The following is a 22,273-nucleotide window of genomic DNA, read 5'->3' as shown; positions in this document are numbered from 1 at the left end:
TAGATTTTTTGTTGCACATTTATTTTCTCTTTAAAGAAATTCCTTGGTCAATGGAATTTGGATATTCGAAGAAATCATCATTAGTTATACCCACTTTTATTCTTAGAGCCACTGTTCGTCTGAAGACATCTAGACAAACTGATACATCACTTAGAGATGGTGCATTCATAGGCACTGTCAGTATATGACAGATACTGACGTACTGGTATCTGATCAGCAGGGTGACCCATTTCTGTAACTGATCGTGCCTGCTTTAACATAGGTGTTTTTATTAGTTTTCTTCTCTTACTTCCCATGCCCTCCACACAATACACCTACAGGAAGCATGGAAGATAATGATCACAAAAGTACCTACCTTATGTAACCCCAACCAAAATAACATAGCTCTTGTCATACAATAGGATAAAGTTAGGGAATAAGCCCCCTTCCTCCCAAATATTAATTACCTAGGAATCATAATACAAGTAATAGTTCATTGATTTGGACACCAATAGACAAGGAAGCCTGATTGTTAGTTTTTTGCCTGGCTAGAGAAGATCTGGTGCCCTTGGTTGCTCAAGTTTTTCATCATTCCCAATAATCAATCAAAAGGCTGGTTCCCTGCAAACCTAATTTTTGGATTCTACTGTATTTACTGAAAGAAAATCAAAATTAACTTTGTCCTCATAAAGCTTCTAATTATGCACTATCCTTTAAAAATATCACAATGTGCTGGACTCATATGAGACTTACAACAGCTCTCTTACTATTATCATCAACCACTTTGTGCATAGCAATCTGTGTGTATTATACTACTTACAATTCAGCTAGTCATCTGGCACTAGCAAGTATACAGCAAAGGCCACAAATGCCACCAGAGCAGCTGTCCCTACCACCAGCCGGCTCCACCGCTGCCACAAGTTTAGTTTCTCTTCAGGTTCCATATGGTGGCGGTTGCGTCGGCGGTGCTTCCTCCCTTCGAGTTTCCTTTCAAATTCTTCCACCTCTCTCCGCTGCCTGGCTTGCTCCTCTTCATATTTCCTTCTCTCTTCTGCCTCCTCTACCTGTAATAATTAAAATTTAATGAGAATTTTCATCCCTTTTTTTATCAATGAGGTGAATCCTTGAACATGACAGCATATAGAATTTTGACTCTTCATAAAATAGGAGCCATCATGTTACACCAAGAGGGTTCCTACTCAACTGACATCAATAGTAGAGAATAAGCTCTCATAATATGAAGTGTGCATTTTAAAGGGCATAGTCATGGCGTTAATCTGCGGCACTGCAAGTATAATAGAAAAACAAATGAAAACATACTAGAATATTCATTCTAACCTTTTTCTTTTCTTCCAACTTTGCTAAGCATATTTCATCACATTCCAGCTTCACTTTTCCACTTGTCAACACTGGGCACGGAAACTCCTTACGAAGTCTTTTGCAAGAGCAGCGTACAGTCACACGCTTATGGCAGTCTTCAGGCAAGCTACAAGGTCCACTGTGGCACTCCTTGCTGCAGCGATGGCTACAGGAAATCTGCATTAAGAAAGCAATGGAATATACAATATCCACCATACAATATCATTTTCTTCAGACATCATTTTGTTTTTAGGATGTAAGTCGTATATGATACGGTGTCTTATTTGACTTTCAATGTTATTATTGTGTAAGAACGTAAGTGTGTCTTGCGCGCATTTGTACTTCACAGTAACAATCAATTCTAACAGAAAATAACAAAAATATTGAGAGAAATGATATATGTGTATGTGTGTGGAGTTCCTCTTCCCTTGAGTTGTCAAATGTCTGGCTAGTGCATTGTCTCACCACCACCTCGGCTCTGGGACAAGGGCTCGCACAGGAGCTGTGGTCTCCCCGCTCACACCCATCTCACTATCTCTGTTTTCTTTCTTTCTTCCTTCCTACCTCCTCCCTGCAGTGTGTGTGTGTGTGTGTGTGTGTGTGAGAGAGAGATATATATGGGTACTGCCAGGACCTTACACACCACACCCCCCATTCCCCTTGCTCATGGGGGATAGTAACCACTCCTAATCAACGGAAAGAATTCGGCCTGAGTGGGCTCGAACCGCCGCCCCATCAGACCATGAAACCTGGCAGCACAGCGCTCTACCAGTTGTGTGCATGTGTGTGTGTGTGTGTGTGTGTATGTGTGTAATAATAATAATAATATGTTGAGTTTATGACTTAAAACTTGTTATATTCAATAACGACGTTTCAAATTTGGCGTAAGCGGCCAGCCCGGATATGGGGTGGGGCATTGTTTTCGCCCGGCTGTAGCGAAAAGGTTAATGTGACTAGAGGGAATTTTAAATCCATAAGAAGTGATACAGTGACCACAGACAGTATATACGGGCTTCACACACACACACACACACACACACACATATATATATATATATATATATATATATATATATATATATATATATATATATATATATATATATATATATATATATATACGTGGTTGACCTCTTACGGGTTAATGTCCTGCTTAATGTTACCTGATCATAAGGAACTCGTATTAAAAACACTGACCAGTTTATTGCATTGGTTTTTGCAACTCTGCATTATTTCCTTTTCCTCCGAGGTGCCTGATGTGAAGGAGTGGCATGGTAAGTAGAGGAAAGTAAGGGTGCAGTGGCACTTCATCTTCATCAATTGCTTGCAGGGAGCACACTTCCCAGGGTGGCATGGTCTTCCACACTCATGGCTACACCCTTCAAGTCGTGCCTGAAATGTGCCAGAAGTGTGATAGATGCTTTTGATATTGCAGTGATGAAAAAAATTATGAGCCCCTTTTTATCAATTTCCATTTTTTTATCCTTAAAATATTTTCATCAAATATTATCAAATATAAAAATCATTTGCCCTCAATCCATGACTGAAAGCCTACATAATGTGTTGGCATGGGTAGCTTATTTTTTCCCATTTTGTCCCTTAGCTCCCTTTGGTTTTGGCAGCCTCATATATCATGCAGTAAAGATAAAACTCACCTAAAAAGGTCTTCATTCACTCTAAATACTGTATTATTTGTTTGTATTGAAAGGCTCTCATTGCTACTTTAGTTAGTCAGCTATCCCTTTCTAATAGCTACTGCAATATCCTTAACCAATCAACCATCAAATCGTCATTACAAGACAGAATAAGATTTTGGTTTCATTGGGAAAATGTAGAAAAAAGGAATGTAGAGCCATTGAATACAAAATACAACACCTTTGTGCTATGGTCATTTAAGGATAATGACATGGTCCCTGATGGGACGATGGCAAATGGAAATGTTATGGAGACGGGACAGCACGAGCCTAGTACGGCTCTTTTCCTGTATTTCACAACTAGGTAAATACAAACCTTAGAGCACAGTGCCTCACAGGGAGCACAATTGGTACCAGCCTTGTGGGAGTCAGGGGAACCCTCCACAGTGTGACATTCCTTTAGGCAGGTGTGATTAGTGCAGGCTAGTGTCCGACCACATTTTCTACCACATGAGTATGGCCGTACATCACTGCATGGCCAGTCTGGAGTCTCATGGCGCCCCAAGCAAGTTGTCGGAACAGGCACCTGGCAAAATAACTCGGTTTTATATACATGTCTTCTAGATTACATAGTCTTCAAGTCTGAAGAGAACAGTTGACTATATGTTTTCCAAATACATATAAAGCTTACCTGGCAAGGAGGGCATGGCAACTTCTGAATCTCAATATGAGGGGCAACGATTGGCTCCCATGGCCCAGCGCGCTTCTTTTTATCCACAACCTGCAATACCATAATGTGACATCCTTCAGTGTATAATTATAACACAGGTAAGCTGATCAATGACATGATCAATACTTTGCCATCATAGAAGGAACTACAATCTGAAAAGGAATTGACCTTATCACTATATTCACATGAATTAATAATACAGTCAAACCTCAGTTTTTGTACAATTCGGCCTTCGACAACTTTTTTGGCGAAATTTTGTCCCAGTTTTCATACATCCGCTTGGTTTTCGTACAGTTGAAAATGGTCCGTACCAAACTCGTTCGCCTGCCCGTGTGACTCAGACACTCATTTCCTGGAAATGAGCGCTCACACAAAGCATCCCATGCGTTCATGACTCAAAGCCGTGTGCTCATCTCCCAACATCATCCTCGAAGGAAAACTTAGCTTTCCAAGGTACCCCCAGACCTCCCTTGAACCTTTCCCTTGGGACATAATTAGGAATTATATGGTCATTCATGCACGATGAAGTGCTAGTATATTCTCATTGGCATAAAATATGTGAATTTCAGTTCACCTTGACCCTAATAAGAGGAAAAAATTACAGATATAAACACGTTTATAAGACTTTGGTGTTCAAGCGAATTAACATTGTGATGTTATTCTGTAAAGTGTCGCGTTTATTGACAGTGTAAAATATGTTCTATAAAGTGAAACGTATGAGCGAGAATTATGCTATCAGAATAAGAAGTACATTTTGTTTATTTATAAGTGGAAGCAGAAGAACTGCGAAATATTCAATTGCTCAAGCTATATGCTTTTTACATAGAGGAAGCGACAACACTGTGTTCCAACAATGTCGTCGGCTGAACCGTGAACTCGACTGTTTTCTCATCCATATTTCGTACATGGGGTAAGTACTACATCGATAATTATCTCCTGTGCTGGGCAGGAAGGTTTATGTAGGAAAGTTACTCAGATTTTTGTGTACAAAAGAGGGGGATTCTCCTTAAAAATAATAACCTCTCCTCGCCGTCTTCCATACGCCAACAAAAGTTTTCAACAAAGGTAAAAGTGATGTTAAACGTTCATTTATCCATTTCATTAGTCATTTATAATTATTTATCATTGTTTTCTGTATGTAAAACTATACATTCTCTATAAAATGTATTTTTTGTTAATATTTTTGGGTGTCTGGAACAGATTAATTGGTTTTACATTATTTCTTATGGAAAATATTGCTTCAGTGTTTGTATATTCGGTTTTCGTCAGACTTTTTCGAACGGATTAATCAGAAAAACCAAGGTTCCACTATAAGCTAAAAAAAAAACAAAAAAAAAAAAACAAAAAAGCATTTTGGTACATCTTTGCCTAATTTTATGATCCACTTTTGAAAGTTGTGTTATAATTTTTATGTGTGTTGCAATCACTTTATGGAGGTTGTGGTATAAATTGTGTTACAGTAATGAGTGATTTAATGAAGGAGTGCTGATATTTTATAAAACCCTTAAAGAGTATTACAAAATACACAGAAATTACAAACAACAAGCAGGACACTCACTTTAACAGGAACAGCATCATGGCATTTGTGAGAACACTGGTGACCACACAGCAGCTGAAGCCCACACACTATGCGGCACTGAGGACATGGTCCTTGGTGGCACTTGTGTTTCTCACGTATAGTGTGGTGGCAATCAGGGGGCTGTCTGTAATAAATTACATCCTAAGGGTTTCCCCATCCACTCCACTTTTGAAAGCAAATTCAGGTCTGAGCACACACACACAAATTTGATCAATTGATATTTGGAGACAAGACTTCATGACTGTAGATAATTTCCTGTACATCATATCCATAATTTTGAGCTAATAATCTTGAGGTCGATTTGTATGCCAGGTTGACTTGTACGGCGCAATTTACAGTAGATAGATAGATAGAAAGGGAGCAATTTAAGTGTGTTCAAAAGAAGTATGACTATTTCTTAGAGGTGTGCAATGAAGGAGTAAATAAACGTGTGCCATTCTATGTAGTAAAAAGGCCCTATGAACCACAAATAGGTAAATACACACACACCTGCATGGTTGGGAGCATTTGGGTGGACGAGTTGTCTTGTGGCGGCCACAAGGGACAGTGATGGAGGTCTTGCCACACTTGCATTTTAGTGTGTAGGTAATGGAACAGGGATAGCAAGGCCCTTGGTGGCAGCGACTCCCACAGCGGTGAGTGCGGCAACCCAAAGTTCGCCCACATTGCTGCTCACAACTTGGACACTCTCCAACACAGCACTGTTCATACAACATAGAGCAATATGTTATTGTTAATCATCACAACTTTTCTTTTAACTCTTAAAAAGTCCATTATGTTCCAATATTATCTTTACCATTACCAGCTGAATGCATAATGCTCAAACTCATTACGTTTTATGCACTGACCAGTTTTTGACTGATGTTATCATTAATCGATGTAACTTTCTGATTTTAAACAATTAATCATTTGAGGAATTAAAAGTATTACTTTTGTGTACTCTTTACCTACAGTAACATATGCTTCACATTCAATAAAACTTTGTCAAAATGTTGACATAAGAAGCTTGTGATCCATCACCCACCATATTCATGGCAGAACCAGCTGGTTACTTCCACAATAAAGGAGGTTAATCCAAAATAAGGTATAAAGAATCAGAGTTACAGCTATTCATGTGTGAAAACTAAGAGGATGAGAATAATAACACAATACAAATGGAAAATTAAGGGAAGTTAACTGCAAAAATTAATATTTTCGACTCAGACATCGAAATTTGGGTTTTAACGGTTTTGTTACCCTCAAAATGTTCCCAGTTTCCTGTGAAAATGGCACATTGATATCTCAAATCCTTCTATTTTTTATTTGGCTTTTTATGTTCAATCAAAGAGCCCAACCGAACATCACACCACATGTTTTGTTGTTGCTCATGACTAAAGGATTTTGAAGCATTTTTAATGTTTTGTTACAAGTTTCGTTAGTATTTTATAATATGGAACACCATATGTCACTATCGAGCAGCTCCATGATGAGTGAGGCATGGCAGTGAGTGAAATACTCAGTGTCTCCTCTGACGCCGACGTCTGCGTCACGTATGGAAAGGATTAATGAATCCATGCATATAACAAAAAACACAAAAAAGCTAGGTTCGCATAATTTACTCTTGGTCTATAAAACATCCTGGAAAGAACTATGGCTCATGTATGCACAAATAAATGGTTAATTTGCAACTATACAATACATTTTGTAAGGCAAAAGCTACCTTAAGATCAAGAGAAAAGTTCACAGGAAGATTTACCTTTCTGCTGCATGTGTGGCGGCCACAATCTCTCAACTTTTTGCACTTGAGATCACAAACCAATTCTTTGCTGCAAGCAGTCTCCTTTTCACGAGCCCCACACCGGCAATGCTTAACCCGGAACTGTAAGCACTGCAGATAAAATGTAATGTTGTCAAGGAACTGCAACAACTATTTCATCATAGTATAACTTAGCCAAACTCATGACTACTTGGTTAAAAATATTGATAATATTGACGAGATATTGAGAAGATAGGTCGATATTTACAAGAGCTTGTTTCTCCATTTTGTGCTTATCTTTTAACATTCTTACCTTACATATGTGTTCAACAAACCAAACCACTCCACACTCCACTCCTTTCTCTGTCGCACCCATACCATACCGCTCTTACATGCTTTCATTACGTTTTCCATCCCGTCCTGACACACCACATACACCTCTTATATAACTCATTTCCACTGCACGTATTCTCGATTACTGTGCTGCATTCCATGTCCATGTCTGTAATGCATATGACAGATTTGGCAGGATAGTACTATTCCTTATTCCTCTCTTTACCTCCTTGCTCACACTTCTTCATTTCATAACTCTCTCCAATGCACCACCTGTCTGCCCTTCACTGCTCTTTCCCTCACTTCACCTTTCATACTGCCATGCTTACATAAAACAGTCCCTAAATATTTAAACTCAGTCATCTCATCCATTCTCTCCTCCCCTAACCTTATCCTTTACTTTGTTGTACCCTCTGCTCTAACTCAGCATGGTTTTGCAATATCAATGACCTGTTCTCTCGCCCTCTCAAATGCCATAACCTTAGTCTTTCCAGCATCCACTCTCAGCTTTCTCCTCTTACACACCCTGTCAAACTCATCCATCTGCCAACAACACTATCATCTGCAAACAGGCCAGCAACCAATGACTCCTCCGTACCTCTCATTTTCAGCCTTGGACCAAGCTCCCCCACTCTGGCTTTCATTTCTCTCATACAACCATCCATGTACACATTAAAAAGCCATGGTGACATCACACACCCCTGCCTCACCCACGCCAACACCAAAACTCACTCAACTCACCATTCACGCGTATAGAGGTACTCGCATCCTTATAGAAGGAGGATTCCCTCCAGGAAATGCCCTCCCACACCATATATCCTTAGAACATCCCACAACCTCTTCCTGTCAACCATATGCCTTCTCCAGGTCCATGAATGCATCAATCAGCTTCCTATCATTCTCTTTGTATTTTTCAACTAACATTTTGAGTGCAAATATTTGGTCTACACAACCCCTCCCTTTCCTAACACCCCTTGTTCACCACCTACACTTTTCTCAGTTATTTTCTTCATCCTCTCATTTAAAACCCTTCCATACACTTTTCCTACCACACTAAGTAGACTTATTCCCTTGTAACTATTACAATCACCTCTGCTCCCTTTCCCTTTGTACAGCAGAACAACAATAGCCTTTCTCCAATCCTCTGGCACCTCACCCTGTTTCCATGCTAGGTTACATATCCATAATATCCATTCCACAACTACACCTCCTCCATACTACAACAATTCTGCTGTTATGCCATCAGCTCCAGGGGCCTTTCCTACTATTAACTTCTTCATTGCCTCCTCTATCTCACCTCTCTCCACCCTCCCCTGTGGATCTGGCCACCCTCTTACACACCCTGTCAAACTCATCCACTATCCTCTGCAGTGTCCCCTCATTCTCTGCCCACAACACTATCATCTGCAAACAGGCCCGAAACCAATGACTCCTCTGTACCTCTCACTTTCAGCCTTGGACCTAGCACACTACACACTAATCACTAGTTGAAACTTTCTCTGCAAGCTATTTTGCAGCTGCGGCGGCAGGTGCACAACAGGCATTGAAAAATCAATCATTTAATGATTTGTGACAGAAACAGTTGGGAGATTATTTCATAACACGGCGTCATCCACAACTATAGTCTGTTTCATTCCATCTGTCCACCAACAGAGTGGGAATTTTGATGGATGTGGCACCTGCACATTTCTAGTTTTAATAATACGTATATTTGAATGTTTATGTATACAAAAAACAACTCAGTCATTTGCATCGATAATCTAACATACATGCACACGAAAAGACAAGCTTGTATCACCCAATCATGAACTAACAATGCGCAGGTGCCACATCTACGTTTGTGAGTGGACAGACAAAATGAAACGGACTATAGTGACTTTTGTGGTTTTCTGTACAAGTGTGTGTTCCATTTGACCATTTTTAGTGGCAGCCACCAGTCACTAAAAAGTGTCCTGTGTGCAGTTAGTCATAATCTAGGAGGTACCTGCATGAATGTTGAAGATCAAGCTAAGCCCAATGCTCTCTTATAATCTATGAAAGGTATGCATAGTGGTTTATTATGCTCAGCTACTTTGACGACAGCTTGGTTGGTGATGTGGATGTGGTCAGTTATTGAGTATCCACTATAAAATTCAGCTTATTCTCTTGGCTGACTTGAGCCTAGTATTGTGTTTCACTTATTCTGTCTGTCATGATGGAAGTTGAAGCAGTGAAAGATATTCTGTCAACTCATCCAATACATTCAAGTTTGTCAACATTACATTATTCAAAAGAATGCAGTAAAGGTAATAATGCAAAATGTTTCATATTGTTTGCTATTTGTATACATGATGCAAAAGACTTACCATGGGACATGCTCCTTTGTGGCAGCGTTCAGCACACAGGTGGACTCCACAAGCTAATTCTTTCCCACATGTGTCCCCACAACTAGGTATATCTTGGGTGCAGGGAAGTGCATGGGAAGTTTTACCACATGGGCATGTGCGCAATCCACTACTGGGACATGGGCCACACTCCCCTTTGTGACAAATTTTCTGGCAACGATGGTGGCCACAGCTGTGTAGCTTGTTGCATACCTGAATGAATATAATATATCAAAGGTTGAAATGGGAAGTATATCTTCATACTTCTATATTTACTACATTTATTGCAAAGCAATGGTGAAAAACTGTACCTTATTACAATGCCATACTGGCTGAGCACATTCCCTGAGATGAATGTTAGCACCACAAGAGCAAGACTGGCGACTCTTCCTAGGACAAGGGGAACAATCTCCTGGATGGCATGACTCTTGGCAGGAGTGATGACCACAGCTTAAGGTGTGTCCACAAGGCTGGCCACATGACCAAGCCTTGGCTGAGCATCGCCGTGTCTTTGGGGGCTGCTGGCCACAGTGACAGGAGTTGCTGACATTTTTGGGACAAGGTGGACAAGGCCCTGGAATAAGTAGGTACATCATATATCTGACTCATAACGACATTTTTAGACAAGTCTGTTCATGAAGTATATTATTCTGATAAAAAAACTCACCATGGCACGAGCAAGTCCAGCATCATATACAGTAAACCCTCGATATAACGGACCTGCTTAAAATGGATTTCAGATGTAACGGACAAGTTCAGACGGTCAGAAATCCACGGGGACCAACTGAGATTAGTTTCTGAACCACCTGCTTCTGATAACTACAACAGCATCTGCTAGCCACCTTTCCCTCCACCCTTTATCTGGTGACCCATCCTTCGGTTTATCGGTCACCGTAGTTTTTTCCCAGCTGATCTGGTTAAATATTTTCCTCCTCGTGGTTTCCATTCAAATGAAGAGGTTTAGAAGAGGATTAATCCTCTTCCATTTCCTCTCAACCCTTTCCATACTGTGACGCCGACGTCTGCGTCACGTATTGAAAGGGTTAAAATATGGAATGCCATTTGTTCTATATTTGGCTGTCTGAATGGTTAAGCAGACAAAATTCAATATTTTAAAACTGTAGCGACCGCATTTTCAGTGAACCACAAAACCAGTCCAAAAAATTGTTTGTCAAGGGTCGTCCTGAAAAACGTGTAAAATACGCGTCGTAACATCTTTCCCCCCTTCCTCTTGCCTTCATTATCAGCAGGCAGCAGCTGTCAGTCATGGCAGGCTAGGGAAATTTTAGGGTTGCCACCTGTTCCTTAAAATATGGAGTCGTACTGTATTGGAGAATGGGATGTTGCGTTCCTAGTTTTTTTTTAGATCAAGGTGGCAGCCCTAGCTGAGACAATATTCCTATGGTTTTCTGCTTTGAGCACTCTCGTCTTGCAGCGAATAAAGAGAACCCAAGCTCACGTCTTCAACTTGTACAAAGAGACACGCCAGTCCTCGTCGAAGGACCGACTTGGTCAACAAGGTTGATGTCAACCGATAGTCAGTCTATTGGCATCCTCCCCTCCCCATCATGACCTGTCACCAGGCAAGAATTTGTGGTCCCTCTTCGAAGGGACATACGTGCTGGACCCTGACGGCCTCCATATAGCCCGTCCCCACCCAGGGGTGGGGGGGTGGGGGGGAGACCAAACAGGATGCTCATATACCAAGACACCACTTGTAAACCAAGGCATTTTTTATGGGATTTCTTGGCTCGTAAATCAAAACACTCGTAAACCGAGGTTTGACTGTATTTATATTTATATTATTATACTATAGTATTTATATTTTTTATCATTCCTATTTGTTAATAAAATTACTTTTATTCCGTATAAAATAACATTTAAAATGATTTTTATATCAATATTTTTTTGGATATAGGACGCATTAACCTGTCCGCTGCGACTGACACAGATTTGGCCTTCACTGGTAGCCTGGTGACAAATACTCCCAGGTCCTTCTCTCCCTCTGTGGTGGATAGTGGAGTGTTTCCCATGTTGTATTGGTTTGGCCGTGCTGGATTTCCCCTCCCAAGGTTTATGACTTTACATTTTTCTACGCTGAATTGTAGCAGCCGATTTTTGTTCCACTCCTGTTGCTTGGTGATGTCTTCTTGTAGGAAATCCGCAGGCAAGGGGTTAATAGGATTCACATTAATTTAAATGGGAAAATTCATTTTGGTTAACAAGTGTTTTCGTTTGCGAGCAAAATTCCAGAACGAATTAAACTCGTAAATCGTGGTATGACTGTATATTTAGCTTTTTATTTAATTGTTGATGTCCAAATGGTGTGCATGGAAACAAGAGGCTAGTTTTACTATAATGTAAAATTGCTACTCTACTGCAGTCTGAACTTTTTTTTTTTACTTTTCATTAACTTGTCAAAAAGCAAACAAAAGGTAAATATAAATGACAATGATGAGAAGAGTAACCTACCAGGATGGCAAAGGAGGAGGCATGAGTGGCCACAGAGAGGCTTCAGTTTCTGACCACAGACCTCTCCACATGAATGAGGAGGCAGCCATGGGTCAAACTCAGGATCAATCTTCTTCCCACAAAAACACGAATACCTGGTGGGGATGGCCCTCTGGGTGTACTGGCTTCGGCACTTAGGACTGAGGGCAGGAAAGAAAAAAATATATGATTTCTCATGAAAAAAAGTTTTATAGGTCACTAAGTAATGCTTGAAATATTAACATGGAATATCTACTAACACTTATCATAATATTTCATGGAACAAAAATCCAAATCTTTTAACAAACCTCCAACACCACCTTATTTTACCAATTCTTCAACTGGAGTCCACAGTTACGCTCAAGTGAACATGGGCTGTAGTTTGTAAGGTGTCACACCTAAAGTGTCTCGATCTGATTCAGAATTCATACACTGATCATCCAAATTTTGTGCTGGACTTGCTAACCAAACCAACTAGGGACCATTTCTGATTATGACTGACAGTAATAATATTCAAACTAATGATAATTCAATGGGAGAATGTATTTGTATCAACTCACCAGCACCAAAAAAGATCAGATTGAAAATTCTTCTGATCAGGAGCCCTGTCAGCTTGTGCTTCAGACAGCTGAAATATGCTGTCTTTAGCCCATTTCTGGACACACTGAATATGGAAGCTGCTGTAGCACTCTCCACAGCTCCATATCTGTTGAGTAGAAGCTATTACACTATGTCTCTACAAATATTTAAACCTTATACATGTTCTATATCCTCAATACAAAAATTAACATTCCAATCCTTACACTTCTAATGATTCAATTTTAAGTCTCCAGTAACAAGGCGAGAAATAGTAAAAGAATCATAAACACACAACACTGAACTTGTACCTTTCATACTTACAGGATCAAGACGTTTCACACTGTCAATACAGATGAGGCAGATGAGGGTGCCACTCTTAACAGCTTCTTGCAAATACTGCTGGGTAAGACTGTCTGCCCCTTGACCCCCATAGCTTTGGTACACTCGCTCTGTAACACACAGTCACTAATACAAAAATATGGTTGTGCCACAGCACATCGCTTACCACCAGCAGTACACAAATGATGACCTCAAAATAGGTGATACTGAATGACTATGGTGGAAAGCTGACATAGTTATAAAAATCTAGTTTACCAATTAGTGCCAGGGTAAGGAGTCAAAAATGGACATGGGGCCATTTGAAAAGAGCTTTGGCCAAAAATACCAGAGGAAATCCATTCTTCAACCTCAATTTCATTTGATGAGTCCCATCTAGTTTAGTCACTTCTTATGAACTGCAGTGGAATATGGAGCAAGGTAAAAGGGTACAATTAACGACTGAAACAATAAGAATATGTGGGGGCTCTATTTTCAAAATATTTTTAGATAGACTTCACAGTTCCAGTAAAGGAAGCACTCTTCCCTATCATTCCTAAATAATAGGTGGGATGAAAGTTGCCAAAATCAGCATAAATCATATTAAAAACTTGACGTTCTAAGATGTCACTATGTTAAGAATGACAAAGATGTTAATGACTCTCAACCCCAAAAGAGAGCCTAACAAATTTTACATTCCAGCTTGTAAGACACTGGTTCCCTGCTGTTCTTTATTTACTTTCTACATTTGCACACACAATCATTAACCCAATCATTTATCTCCAACATCATTGCAGAATATTTTCCATCAACATTGCTAATATAAATTCTTTCCTCAAGCCTTTTTGCTCTTCATTCTCTCAATATAGTAATACCATCTTTAGAAAAAATGCTCAGGCTAATTACAGGAAATATTGTTATTTATAATGAAGAGCTTGCAAAATGACATCAATGTATTGGAATGAAAAAATTATTTTGCTTTCATACTTTGTAGAGCTCTACACCTGCAAGATTTATTATCAATTGTCCTATTTATGGAAAGAAAAAGGGAAGGAACAATTAACCAAATTTGGCTTCAAAAATTAAGAGAAAGGCACACTAAAGCCATTTCATGGTTTTAAATTTGAATTCTTACTTTTCATAGATCATTCACCATTCCTGAATCTCTTACTTCATGCTAAGTTATTTAAGGTGAATACTCTCATTTATTTGCCTTGCAAAAATCACTCACCAACGATTGCACCTTCCTCCAAGTCATCCTCTTCCTCATCTTCCTCTTCATCTGGTACAAGATCATGACGCTCCAGGTAGCGATCAACAGATTCTTGTATTTTCCGACAAGCCTCCGCAAACTTTCTTTCCCCAGAACTGTGTGGCAGTGTGTATCGTCAATAAAGCAGCACCCACCGCCACACATGAATCAATGGCCACAAAGAACAGTGACCAGTAGTCCAACCACATGAATAGAAGATATTTTTCAAACAGAGAACTGTCAAATGGACTGGTTTCTTGATGAGCATAAAACAACAATAATAAAAAAACTAAACATTAGTCCTTCACCAATGCTGTTTTAATTATTACACAACTACTTTCCTATATAATTGCAAAATTAAATAAAAAATACAAGCCACAATCAGTCAATCACAGCTTAGCTTCAAAGCCACTTAGCAAGTAGTTTACAAATAGGAATAGCCAGGGTTGACAGATCTGAAGAGGATCTTATCCATTTTCTCATTTTTCATTACCTGTGTGTTATTTTCATCAGCTGATTTAGTTAGCCTCCAGGAACATGACTTCAAGCAGCTGGTCAGTTGGTCACTCATTTTTTTTTGTTTTCAGTCAATTCAATGTGAGATTGTACTCATTGTAGTAGGTTAAATATTATTATGATACAGAGGAAGCACGTGAATCCTAGACAAAGCTGATTGAAAGTAAAACAAAAAATCATCACCTGTTTAATGTCAGGTAACCCATAAATTCTTAGGTTAGATGGTTGATGATATGCTTCCAACTATTTCTGTCCATTGCCTCAGTCTCTCCAATGTCAATGCTGCCAAAGCCTCTTCAACACACTGCCTCCATGGCTTATTTGATCTGTCTAATGGATGGCATCCTGGCTATTTCACTCCAACAGCCCTCCCCAATACCTCACCATCCACCCAGCTCTTTGCATGTCCAAATCAACTCAATCTTCATACTCCCAGCACTGTAATCAGCTCCTTCAATCCACATCTTGCCATCTCCTCACTGAACACCTCATCTCTCCATGTGATCCCAGCCATATACCTAAACATTCTCCAATCATAGCCAACCGACACATCTTCCAACTTCTTCATCAAAGCTCATGTCTCAGAAGTAAAGGAAGTGACTTATGGTCAAAGTAAATGAAGGCATCTTTGTATCTCGTACTGGCATTCAGAAAAAAAGAAGAAAAAAAAAAAAAAAAGTCAGGAAAATAATGGCACAATTACAAAGTCCATACATGAATAAAAATGTTTTAAAAACATTTTTACTCACACTAGAAGAGTAAAACGAAATGTGGTGTATTTAAAAACATACAAAATAATACTAGGTGATAATAATTTTTCATTTCCATGAAAAACTTTTGTTCAATAATATGTATTAAAGAGAGGCATTCAAAACAATGAATCTATAGAAATATAAAGTCCCATTACTAACTTGGCTTTCTCTTCTTGATAAGATATAGAGGGTGGATTAACTATCCCAGTCTCATGCTTCACGGTCCCAGCACTTGTGGTACTACTGCTAAGGTTCCAAAATCCATCACTTCGTCCACCAACTCTACTCTCATTCTTGGAACCTCCCCATGCACCTCTTCCTCCTTTTTTGCTCTTTCCTTTTCCTCTTCCAGGACCATGATCTGCCATCTGAAATAACCAAAACAATTTTAAAACCAGGTCAGTATAATCTCAAAAGCTTTATAGGCTCTGTGCCTCTGTGGTGTAGTGGTCAGTGTGCTTGGCTACTACTTTGCGAGCCTGGGTATGAATCTCGGCTCGGGCAGTTGGCGTGCAGCTCACCCAGCTATTCATCCTCCCTTTTTGGCTGGTCGATAAATGGATACCTGGGGAAACTTGGGGAAGGTAAACTGTGGTAACTACATGTCACACTGGCCCTGTGTCCCAGGGTAATGGGCTCAATCCCACCACAGGCTCAAGGGCCAATGCGATGGAGATGAGCACCGAGGCCACGCGCAGCTATAGCGTATGCCCACAACTTTACCTTTCTAGGCTCTCTCTGGCTTTGGGGTTGAACCTAGATTATTATAGTATGAGTTATTTCTAAGTGGATCCTTTCATTGCTTATAGCATTTGGCTTTGTGAGTCTTACTTCTGTTGTGCCAAAACCATGTAAAGAATCCTTACTAAAAGTATATTTGAATACCTCAAGTTTAATTGAGTAGTATTATGTATTGGGTCATCGATTCAGGGCAAGCTGATCTGATCTAACTTCCTTATTTCAGACTTGCCAACACAACCCACATAATTTTATCACTGATTTTTAAGTTAAACATTGTGTGAAGACTAGATATGCGGCCTTTGATCTTCAACCTAGGAATCGCTATGTTACTAACATAATCCAAGCTAAAAAAGTAGAATTGAATGTAGATTTAAAGCAAATACATTACTGATTTATTAACATGACCCTAAATTTGGCCAACAGTATCACTGTCATACACACCTCCAGCACAAATCAATTTTAGCCTATAATTTTCTTCTACACCATTGTTTACAAGCTACACCAAGCAGTTAGTGGTAATGACTATGCATTTACCCATTCTTGGTTTACAGGGCCTGAGCTATGCTCAAATAGTCCTGTCTCCTTCTTTATATCTGTCCAACCTTTCCTTCATTTGATGGACACTCTCCGCCTCCACAATCTCCCCCTTTAGACCATTCCACTCATCTACACTTTTGTATGGGAAACTGCACTTCTTTTTATCCTTCAGACAAGTTCCTTTTTTCTGCTTCTTACTGTGTCCTCTCAGCCCCCTCCTTCCCTCTGTCACATCCAGGTTGCTTCTATCCAGTTTGTCCAGTCCACAATAATATAGTATATTTATACATACAACGCTATTAAGTCTCCTCTTCCAGGAAAAAAATGCGAATTTGGCAGGCAGTATCGTCAACACTACGTGAACTATCACCATAAAATAGTGATGGAAAGACTAAGACTACCCAGTGCTAGGTAAATAGTCACTCCGTTTAAATTAAGGTACTAACTTCAGCTTACTGTCTCAATATAAATTTTGCAGATCAGCAGCAGTTTAGTGCCACGAGGCAGCAGCAAGTGGTCCTATTCCAGCCGCCAGGACGACCACGGCCAGCTGACTGCACCGCCGCCGTCACGTCACAACCACAACATTGCCGCTGCTGGCGATACTTACCCACGCACCACCGACATCATTTTGTATGTATAGTAAATAGTTCGTATTTTCTTTTTGTTACCTATAGATATATGATATTGAGAAAATTCTTACAGAATAAAAAATAAAAAATTGAGTATGTATAGTTCAAGATGTTTTCATCATGTATACGTAAAACACGCTCCCCGTCCCAGCGCAGTAGATTGTAATTATGTAACATTTTTACTGTAGTAGGAACGCCTCACCACGAATCATTGGCCTAATAGCAATCGTATAAATGATGGTAAAAAAATTGGCTTGCCCAAAAAATCTGCCAAAATTATCGGCCTATCATCGGTAGTCATTAATTAATGATTACTGTCTTGAAAGAAGAATATGGAAGGAGTGGGCATGACGTCACAGAAGTGAAGCAGTCATGGCCTGGGCTTTGCTCCGCCCCCTACCTCAAAGCCTCAAGTCCACCCTTAAACATTGCCCGGCTGGCCGGAAGCGCGACTCCAACACACACCTCAACATTTTGTCTTCATGCCGGCTTGCTCTGCCTTTGGTTGCGCCCACAGAGGCGGGGATGGCAGCATAACGTTTCATCGATAAGACAAAATTATATTTGTGGTGAAACATTATATAGGAGGCGAGAAAACTGATCTTGAAAAAGAGCGACACAAAAGAATGCGAATGATTCCTCGGTGGAAATTTCAAGGAAATCATTTGTAATTCATCTCCCATGGCTTTTACACACAAACAGGTCACATTAATGGAATGTAGAGGTCTTCGGGTACTATCGGAAGTACAATGAACACAAAGTTATTTTGCAAAACATGTAAATTAAGAGCGTAAACCTGGGCGAGTTAACGAGTCAATTCAACCCACGGGCACTCATTTGCCTGACAACGTTAACTGAATTCTCATTCGATCTCTCATTCTTATTTTCTCATTCTCATTCTCTCATATATTCTCTAATTATCAGTACCTCTCACATTCTCATTACCTCTCTCATTCTCATTATCATTCCCCCTCATTTTCAATCTCTCTCTCTCTCTCTCTCTCTCTCTCTCTCTCTCTCTCTCTCTCTCTCTCTATATATATATATATATATATATATATATATATATATATATATATATATATATATATATATATATATATATATATATATATATATATATATATATATATATATATATATATATATATATATATATATATATATATATATATATATATATATATATATATATATATATATATATATATATATCACTTAGGTTTAAGGACAGGCCACCTATAGTCTGGACCATGGGGTCTGTGTGGTCTGATTTTCTATGTAAATCTATGTAAATCTCTCTCTCTCTCTCTCTCAGCGCCTTGCCCTCACCCTGAGAGGTCAAACCACGCGCTCCCACTTCCGTGACCTCTCGCTTGCGAATCCACCTCGTGTGCTGTACTGAACTGTACTGTAGATCTTGCTGTGCTGTGTGCCGTGTGCTATTTCGCGTCGTGCTGCGTACTGCTTATTGTCAACCGAGTTAGCTGCCCGCAGAGGTGTGCTGTTTGCTGTGCGACCACGTGCTTCATTGGACAGGATTAAGTATTGCCCTTATTTATACTACCTCTCTCCGCCTGTATCTACCCTCTCGCAGTAGCGCCCTGTAAAACATATATACACCTATACACAAAACACAGTGTTACACTCTTTCCGCCACATTCTTTATATATTTCCAGATTCCACTCCGACGCCGCTTCCTACGCAGGTGTTCAGACCTACCTGACCTGACTTGACCAGATTATTCCCCAGAGACCAGTAATCCTCCCTCCCTCCCTCTCGCGTTTCGCTCCTCCTCTTCTCTCGCCTCCCCTCTCCATTGCCCCTCCCCCTCTCTCTCTCTCTCATTACTACCCCCCACTTGCCCCTCTCTGTCTCTCCTTCCTCACTCCCGATCTCGTTCCCACCCTCTCTCTCTCCCCCCCTTTCCTTCGCCCTCTTCCTCCCTCCATCCCTATCTCCCTCCTACGCCTTCCCATCTCTCTCTCTCTCTCCATTGCCCCCTCTCACTCTCATTACTACCCCACACGTGCCCCTCTCTGTCTCTCCAGCCTCACTCCCTATCTCGTTCCCACCCTCTCTCTCCCCCCTTTCCTTCGCCCTCTTCCTCCCTCCATCCCTATCTCCTACGCCTTCCCATCTCTCTCTCTCTCTCTCTCTCTCTCTCTCTCTCACTTATTCTCGCTTATTCACGCACGCGTCCCTCTGCCCTACGATAAAGCAAAGCAAATATATAGATACCTCCTCCTTACCAAGATGGCGCTAAAGAAATGTTCGACTTGCACAGGAAACTTCTCTGGTCATTTCTTCTCAGGACGATCGACCGTCTGCAAGATCTGCCTGTTGACTCAGCAGATGGAAACGAGACTCCTTCAACAGGACGAAAGGCTAACGGCTGGCGAGAAGAAGATCACCGAACTAACAAGTAGGTACTGTTGATACCTTGCAGGAGTTTATCCAGTCCAACATCGTCGCCCCTCCTGCAATTGACGCCTCATCACCCTCCTCACCTGCACTCGATGCCCAGCCACCTTCCGAAGAAGGCACGTCACAGGGAACCGGTAGAGCTGACGCTGAATGCTTCACCCCCGTGAGAGGAGGAGCCAGACCCGCCCCTAGAGCCATTTATCCTACTCATTGCTACAACAGATTTGCCATACTGGAGGAGGAGGACGAGGAACAGAGCACCTTCTTGGTCGGTGACTCTATGATTCGCCATCAGGTGGTTGAATTCTGTGGCAGAGTCCCCCGTCGTAGGCGTAACTACTGTTATCCTGGAGCTGGTGTTGACGACATCACAGCTGCCCTGGACGAGGTCTCCGCTGAGGCCTCTAATGACTCACTCTTTGTTCTCCACACAGGTACAAACGACGTCACCACGACCCGGTCTGAGGAACTGCTGGACAAGTACCGTAGGCTCATCCAGCAGTATAAGACTAAATCCCATAATATTTTGATTTCAGGAATTCTACCACGGACATGGGATGAGGGCGACTTCTACAGTAAGGCCTTCAGCCTCAACAACCGCCTGCAGACTCTCTGCGGAGAGCTTGACGTCGAATTCTTTAACGCCTGGAACGATTTCTACGGCCAGAGTAGACTTTTCCAAAGGGACGGCATACACCTGTCCCCATCGGGGCAGCCAGATTTGGAAGGCTCCTCAACAACGCCGTACGTAACGCCCGAACAACAAAAAACGACTCTCAGCCACGTCCTTCCATCCCGCCCGTGTAAATAGACACCTCACACCGCAACAGACTCGTAACATTGAACCCTCCAGTAACTCTATTACCAAGCTTCAAGATAACCTAAGAGTCCTTAGTTTCAATGCGCGTAGCCTAAGAAACAAATTTGATGAACTGCGATGTCTTGCTCTGACAGAAAACTTTGACGTAATTGCTATAACCGAAACATTTATCGACACCACTAATATTGATTTAAGTTCCGAATACAACATAGATGGCTACAGATTCTTCAACAATGATCGTGTAAACCGTAGAGGGGGTGGTGTCGCCCTTTTGGTCAAAAGCTACTTGCAACCTACTGACAAAACACCAAGAAACAGTAACGTTGAACATTTGTGCGTGCGAGTAAACATTGCAAAAGTCAATTTAAATATATCTGTCACTTACAGGCCTCCGGGGCAATCACTTGATGGCGATCTTGAAATGTACAGCGTCTTAAGGCAGTCACTTAATAACAGCGACTCACTGATACTAGGAGACTTTAACCTCCCCCATATCGACTGGGCGACACTGTCGGGTACAGAAGGTGAGTCCCATAGAATGATCGAATTTCTAGAGGAAAATTATCTAAGCCAAATGGTTTCTGAACCAACTCGACAAAATAACATACTTGACCTTGTTATAGCGACCCAAGATAACCTAGTCAGTAATGTCACGGTAGGAGAACACCTCGGTTCCTGCGATCATAAACTAGTGCGCGTTGACATTAGAGCTCAAACATCGGTGACTGAAAATAAAGTTAAGGTGCCCAATTTCAAAAGAGCCAACTTCGTAGAAATCCGACGAAAACTAATAGATATGCAACTATCAGATGACGGCAATGCAGAGGACGCCTGGCTAAACTTTAAAAATCACTTACTCACTCAGCAGGACACATTTGTCACCTTGTGCGAGAAGCGAATTAACACTAATAACAGTCCACCTTGGTTTAATAGCGAAATTAAACACTCAGTCAAGGAGAGAAAATTGTCTTACAGGTTAAAGAAAGACCAAAGCACGCCCGAAAACATTAGACTTTACAATGATGCAAGGCGACGAGTAAAAAGATTAGTGCATCAGGCAAAGCGTAGATATGAAGAAAATATTGCAGCCAACTGTAAAAATAATCCGAAATCCTTCTTCAGTTACATAAACAACAGAAAGGCGATCAGAAGTGGAATTGGACCTTTAATAAACAGCGACGGTGCACTAGTGACTGACAGCCAACACGTTGCAAACCTATTAAATAATTACTTTTCCTCGGTGTTTAATAATAACAGTCCTCCCACCACCACCACCAACACCAGTACTAATGTAAATCCCGAGCATGCATTGTCTAACTTTGAAATAAAACCCGATGAAGTCCTTAAAGCCCTCAAATCACTTAAAACAAATAAAAGTCCTGGACCTGATAAAGTATATCCAACTCTGCTGAAAGAAACAAAGAGCGAAATACTCTCCTCCCTCACAACCGTATTCAATATGTCCTTGCGACAAGGCATTGTCCTTCAGATTGGAAAAAG

General features: G+C 40.7%; 1 protein-coding gene across 3 annotated transcripts; it reads right to left on the bottom strand.

Moving 5' to 3' along the window:
- On the bottom strand, positions 1 to 18,422 carry LOC126998801 (NF-X1-type zinc finger protein NFXL1-like). 3 transcript variants are annotated; one of them, XM_050860867.1, is made up of 16 exons: positions 17,341 to 18,422; positions 15,776 to 15,984; positions 14,328 to 14,464; positions 13,103 to 13,230; positions 12,763 to 12,908; positions 12,185 to 12,363; positions 10,024 to 10,286; positions 9,695 to 9,925; positions 7,017 to 7,148; positions 5,771 to 5,982; positions 5,261 to 5,405; positions 3,664 to 3,753; positions 3,349 to 3,558; positions 2,536 to 2,730; positions 1,318 to 1,515; positions 1 to 1,043 (listed from the first exon to the last, which is right to left on the bottom strand). In XM_050860867.1, exons 2-16 carry the CDS (start codon positions 15,982 to 15,984, stop codon positions 807 to 809), a joined length of 2,712 nt encoding a protein of 903 aa, XP_050716824.1. In that variant the 5' UTR covers positions 17,341 to 18,422; the 3' UTR covers positions 1 to 806. The 3 variants fall into 3 exon arrangements, with proteins under 3 accessions (XP_050716824.1, XP_050716825.1, XP_050716827.1); XM_050860868.1 differs by having other exon boundaries at positions 17,351 to 18,422; XM_050860870.1 differs by lacking the exons at positions 15,776 to 15,984; positions 17,341 to 18,422 and adding an exon at positions 15,048 to 15,458.
- Positions 18,423 to 22,273: the final 3,851 nt, after the last annotated feature.

This window comes from Eriocheir sinensis, chromosome 15, assembly GCF_024679095.1.
Source record: "Eriocheir sinensis breed Jianghai 21 chromosome 15, ASM2467909v1, whole genome shotgun sequence".
Taxonomy (NCBI): domain Eukaryota; kingdom Metazoa; phylum Arthropoda; class Malacostraca; order Decapoda; family Varunidae; genus Eriocheir; species Eriocheir sinensis.
This window is presented reverse-complemented; position numbering and strand designations above follow the sequence as displayed.

Excerpts from the sequence above, each read along its gene's own strand:
- LOC126998801 (XM_050860867.1), bottom strand. The coding sequence starts at position 15,984 with ATGGCAGATCATGGTCCTGGAAGAGGAAAAGGAAAGAGCAAAAAAGGA. Across the intron at positions 13,231-14,327 it reads GGAGGAAGGTGCAATCGTTG|AGCGAGTGTACCAAAGCTAT; the intron begins GTGAGTGATTTT and ends TGTGTGTTACAG. Across the intron at positions 5,983-7,016 it reads GCCACACATGCAGCAGAAAG|TGCTGTGTTGGAGAGTGTCC; the intron begins GTAAATCTTCCT and ends TTGTATGAACAG.